The 5,237-nt window shown below is 39.2% G+C and overlaps 2 protein-coding genes across 5 annotated transcripts; one reads left to right on the forward strand and one right to left on the reverse strand.

Moving 5' to 3' along the window:
- Window positions 1-1,049: 1,049 nt before the first annotated feature.
- On the forward strand, window positions 1,050-3,913 carry LOC131696070 (gastrula zinc finger protein XlCGF26.1-like). Of its 4 annotated transcripts, none has more exons than XM_058984599.1 (3): window positions 1,050-1,162; window positions 1,234-1,522; window positions 1,611-3,913. In XM_058984599.1, exons 2-3 carry the CDS (start codon window positions 1,382-1,384, stop codon window positions 3,429-3,431), a joined length of 1,962 nt encoding a protein of 653 aa, XP_058840582.1. In that variant the 5' UTR covers window positions 1,050-1,162; window positions 1,234-1,381; the 3' UTR covers window positions 3,432-3,913. The 4 variants fall into 4 exon arrangements, with proteins under 4 accessions (XP_058840582.1, XP_058840584.1, XP_058840581.1 ...); XM_058984601.1 differs by having other exon boundaries at window positions 1,071-1,162; window positions 1,333-1,522; XM_058984598.1 differs by having other exon boundaries at window positions 1,089-1,162; window positions 1,222-1,522.
- A 363-nt stretch (window positions 3,914-4,276) lies between these two features.
- On the reverse strand, window positions 4,277-5,230 carry LOC131696069 (zinc finger protein 93-like; the record flags this gene model as incomplete). The annotated part of the gene is made up of 1 exon (XM_058984597.1): window positions 4,277-5,230. A coding segment is annotated over one exon (888 nt), but the record flags the coding sequence as incomplete, so codon positions are not given.
- Window positions 5,231-5,237: the final 7 nt, after the last annotated feature.

Here is a 5,237-nt window from a genome sequence, read left to right on the forward strand (position 1 = left end):
ACAATAGCATTTACCCTACAAACAATCAAAAAACAATAAATATTATAGTTATTACTGTTTCAACATTGTTCGATGCCAAGTTCTCACAGTAGATTTACAATAAAATTTCATGTAACTATAAATTTCACTGTTCAGCCAAAAACTGATGCAGTGCATTCACATTAAATATTACTGTTTTCGGGAAAAATGCATGGAGAAAAATTGATTTTTTTTTAATGTTAAGATACATAACCACCCCCCTTTTTCACTGTAAAAGTCTATTTTACATTGAAATTTACGGTAAAAACGTTAAAGTTTATTGTTTTTGTATTGTAGCATAACACTAAAACTGTTAATTATTGTAAAATTACTGACTGTCACAGTGAAAATCATGGTTTTGTTAATGTACATTTCTATTCGGGTGGATATATTTTTGATGGCTGGATCTTTTGGCTGTTCTAAAAATGCCGAACTAGTGCATATTTGCAACATCCTCAGTAGTCTAAACAGCCGTTGTTTTCGGAGCATCGCCGAGATGTTCCGTTTCCACCACGGACTCCGATACAGGCCGATAATTTGCAGGTTCCGCTACGATCCTTAGTTAGCAGGTTAACTTGCTTGAAATAATTCATAAGGAGTTTTCACCCATTGTTAAGATCAATATACCCACTGACATTACCTCATCGAGTAGTTGTGAAATGGATAAAAAGTACTCATTTTTTTTTTATTTCAATTATAGAGGTTTTAACCTTAAGGTCATTCGCCTCTTCGGGTTAGAAAAATCTCTTAGGAAAAATTTCTAACTCTATGTGCGGGGTCGGGACTCGAACCCAGGTGCGCTGCGTACAAGGCAATCGATTTACCAATACGCTACGCCCACTCCCCAAAAGTACTCATTGTTAGAAACAAAAAAATACCCATTTTTTGACAGATTGAATAACTTCCGAAAATGGGCAATTTGAATACATAAAATGGGTAAATTTTTTACCGTGTTGAGGTGTGATAAACTTATTCAAGTGCAAAAGCTTTTGGATTGGACGTGCCAATTTTTTACCGTGTTGATGTCGAAAGGTTAAGAAACGTCACTTACAGCTGATTTCAGTGTCCAAAGCAAATCAACATAAATTTCTTTTTTTAACGATCATGATCGATCTCGCCAGCTGATTTTTTTAATAACTAACTAGTAAGTAGTAGAAATAGCACAATGTGCAACAAATTCTAGAATCTCAAAGATTATGCTAGATTTATTTTCAGTAGGTACGCAGCACCTGTTCTTCCATCGTAGATGTAGTTACAAATTCAAACCGCAGTCACTCGCACTGTAGCATAAACATTGTTTGGATATCGCTTCAGATGTATGTAAGAAAGATGTAAAAACATTTCATCGCACTTACGGACGAAAATGGATATACTAATTGAGCCGGATTGCTACAAAGTTTGTAGAATCTGCATGGAAAGCTGCGAGGATGACTTCGTATGCGTTTACGATGAATTCGAGGATAATATCCTCATGGACGTAATTGCTGAATGTGCCCGAGTTGAGGTATGCATTTTCTTACATTTAACCGCAGCAAATTGGCCTTTTTAAATATATTTTGCGTTGTCTATCCTATTACATTTTTACGATGCAGATTAGAAAAGACGATGCACTGCCACGAAATGCCTGCCGAAATTGTGCAGAATATATGATTATAGCCTATCATATTATACAAAAGTGTCGCGATTCCGATCAGACTTTGAGATCGATATTTAAACATGAAATCGATTTGAGCAGCAGAAAAGAAGAGCCAATTTTCGGAGTAACCGACATCCACGAAACGGATATCAACCCAGCGGAATATGCATTCCTTCTGTCAGATGCATACGACAAAATCATGTTGGAGGATGTCAAGGGTCTAATTGCGGCGGACGCCAATAATGGTTTAGTAAACGAATTTCACTGCGAGGATCATTACCAAAGTATGTTAAATGAGGATCACATTATAACCACACATTCCAGCCAAGAAATCCCTACTCCGGTTGAGACGCTCCAATTGGATTATTCGGAACTAGCGGGAACAGAGGAAAATAGACATCCAGAGTTAAGTCAACATGAGGCTCACGCGACTAAAAAGTGTTGTGGATGCAAAAAGATATTTGAAAATGAATTTGATCTGAAGAACCATTGCGACTCAGTCCACCTGAGTGAATCAAGCAACGCTCATGATGATACGAGACCGTTCAAATGTCCCGTATGCTATAAATCGTTCTCCAATCAGCAACTTTTGAAAGAACACCAGCGAAGTGTAATTCGAAAGTATTTCTGTCGACAATGTGGTAAAGGATTCATGACACAAGCGAACTTAGAAAATCATTTAAAGTGCCACGTGTCCTCGCGAGAAACCAGAAGGTGCTGTGGTTGTCGCAAAGATTTTAAAAATGATACGGAACTTGCATTGCATTCCAATGAAGTGCACAAACCGGAGCAGACTTTCGATCCTATCAAACCGTTTGAATGCAACATCTGCTATCGACGATATCCTACTCGAAAGTCCCTTGTAAGCCACAAGCGAATGATTCAACAGCATCAATGCTCTCACTGTGGTGAATTTTTTATGAAAAAACTTTTTCTATCTTTACATGAAAAGTCTTGTCATCCAAATGAACAAAAAGATGACAAGAAAAAGCGATGTTGTGGGTGTCGTTTAGAATTCCCAAATCAACATTCGTTGATAGAACATGCGATAGCTACTCATATCAATACTAATCCTGTACCGGTTGACCCGACGAAACCCTTTGAATGTAAAATCTGCACACGGCGTTTTCCCTCTAAATTGACTCTACGCAAGCATCAGAGAAAAATAAGTCAGGAGAAACGCTACTCTTGTGAAATTTGTGGTCGATCTTTCAATCGCGCCCATGATAAAGCGACCCACGAAACGACTCATTCCAATGAAATGCCCTACACGTGCCACATCTGTTCACGCCGATTCAAAAACAAACTCTACCTCAAAAATCACTTCAAGCTGCACGCAACTAGTGACTCGCGAAACTTTTCCTGTCACGAATGTGGTAAGTGTTTCCGAACGAAGGACCTGCTGAAAACTCATGCCATCAGTCATAGCGAGGAACGGAAGTATGCATGCCAGTTCTGTTCTGCGACGTTTAAGCGTGCCCAGTGCTTAAAGATTCACACCAAAGTGCATACACGAGAGAAAGCATTTGCTTGCACGGTCTGTTCCAAACGGTACGTTCAATCGTCCGATTTGAAGCGTCACATGTTGACCCATAATCCGGGCGAGGGCGGCAAGCCGTTCCAGTGTGAATACTGTCTGAAGCGATATCCCCGGAAGGATTATCTCAAAGTGCACATCCGGAAGCAGCACCTGGAGAAGGCCGATATGATTCTGATCGAAGAGGTGGCTCTTGAGTTTCAAGGAAATAGTGATGGAAGTGATTTTCTACTGATTTAATCGAAGCTTGAATTGTATTAACTGAATAAAATTAGTAATTTGGAATTGAAAACAATAATTTGAAATAGAAGCATCATATCTTCGTTTAACCGTTATGTGCCCGACCGGGTGCTCGGGTACCTATTCGGATTTCAATACATGAAATTGCAATGTTCTTTCCCAAGCTGGGAATTAGAGTATCACAAAGCAAAGCTCTTGAGGAAATAAAATCGATACAGTTAGCGGAGGCCTCTGTGTTTTTGTACACCATAATAAACCCACAGCGTACGCAGGTACCAGCCTATCCCAACTAGAGATCTATGTCGGCCATTTTTAAATCTCTATGTGATGAGTTGTCATGATGGTTGATGATGGAAGTATTGTTAATGAACTCGATAGAACAGATAACATCATAAAGGAAGATTAGTCAATTCGTAGATATACGTATTAATTATATCTATTATATGATTTGACTCACGATTAGTACCGAAAATAAAAATATATACCGCGAAAACAACTTGTTTGATTGAAATGGTGTGCTCTGCAATGTTGTGCACAAATAGTTTACCAATCCAACAATTTCCTTTTAGAAAAAGTCCAATAAGTTATAAAAAATTAAATCTAAATATCCGTTCATCCTGTAACCATTATGCAGATATCCATTATACCAAGAACCGATAAACCGTCATCTTAAATTTTCTGAAGACTATTCTAATTATAGGCTCCAGGTCAATTACGAAATTTAATTTATTTAAATATTTTCTGTTAAAAACTCCATTTTTTGTAGTTACATTCCAGGACTAATTCAAATTCAAATGGTTTATAACTTGCGTCCAGGGTTTCTTTCCTCAAAACAAAATCCAACATTGTATTTAATCTTCACATTTTATTCTCGTGTAAACCCAGAAAATTCATCGAAAAAGACCGCGCGTCTACTCTAAATAGTTGAGATCAACTTCTTCTTCCCCGGCTATATCATGCTCTTCACAATTCACCCCAAAAATGAACTCCGTCTCCGCATATATCTGTTGCTTCGAATTCTTCGATACCGTTTGAACTGTTCCGGCAACCAACTGTTTCGGTAGATGCGTTTTCTGGTGCTTCTTCAGTGCGGATGTAGTAACATAGGACGTTCCACAAGTCAGGCACTTGTGCGGTTTGATTTTAGTATGAATGCGCTGATGCACCAGCAGGTTGGAAGAATGTGTGAAACTTTTTTGGCAATAGCGGCACTGGTACGCTTTAACACCGCTGTGCATGTTCATGTGCTCCTTGTACTTGTGCTGGTAACCGAAAGCCTTAGGACACAATTCACACTTGTATTTACGTATATTCTGATGTATCACTTCGATGTGCCTCTTGAGGATGGTAGCCGTTGCAAATTTGTTATCGCACTGCTGACACTGGTACATTTTATAATGATTGCGATAGTGCGACCACATCAACTGGTACGAAGGTGCCACATAGTGGCAGTCAGCCTCCTCACACGGTCTCGGATAGCTAGAGGAGTCCTTCAATTTCTTGGGCAGGATATCTGTTTTAGTGGTGTACATCGGATCATTCGGGAAATGCTCTCGCATATGAACGCGCAAATCTGTGGCGTTTGTGTAGTGCTTCTTGCATACCGTGCAAGGATATCCCGACTCATCTTCGCATTGCTGTTGGATGTGACGCATTTTATGCTGTCGAAAGTTGGATTCGTGATTAAAACCTCGATTGCAGTAAGGACACACAAACGGACGATTATCAGCGTGTATTTGTTCGTGACGACGCAGTAGAGTACCCGTTTGAAATGTCTTGTTACATGTTTTACATTTATACCGCTGC

Source organism: Topomyia yanbarensis, unplaced genomic scaffold, assembly GCF_030247195.1.
Source record: "Topomyia yanbarensis strain Yona2022 unplaced genomic scaffold, ASM3024719v1 HiC_scaffold_68, whole genome shotgun sequence".
Taxonomy (NCBI): domain Eukaryota; kingdom Metazoa; phylum Arthropoda; class Insecta; order Diptera; family Culicidae; genus Topomyia; species Topomyia yanbarensis.

Excerpts from the sequence above, each read along its gene's own strand:
- LOC131696070 (XM_058984599.1), top strand. The coding sequence starts at position 1,382 with ATGGATATACTAATTGAGCCGGATTGCTACAAAGTTTGTAGAATCTGC. Across the intron at positions 1,523-1,610 it reads CTGAATGTGCCCGAGTTGAG|ATTAGAAAAGACGATGCACT; the intron begins GTATGCATTTTC and ends TTTACGATGCAG.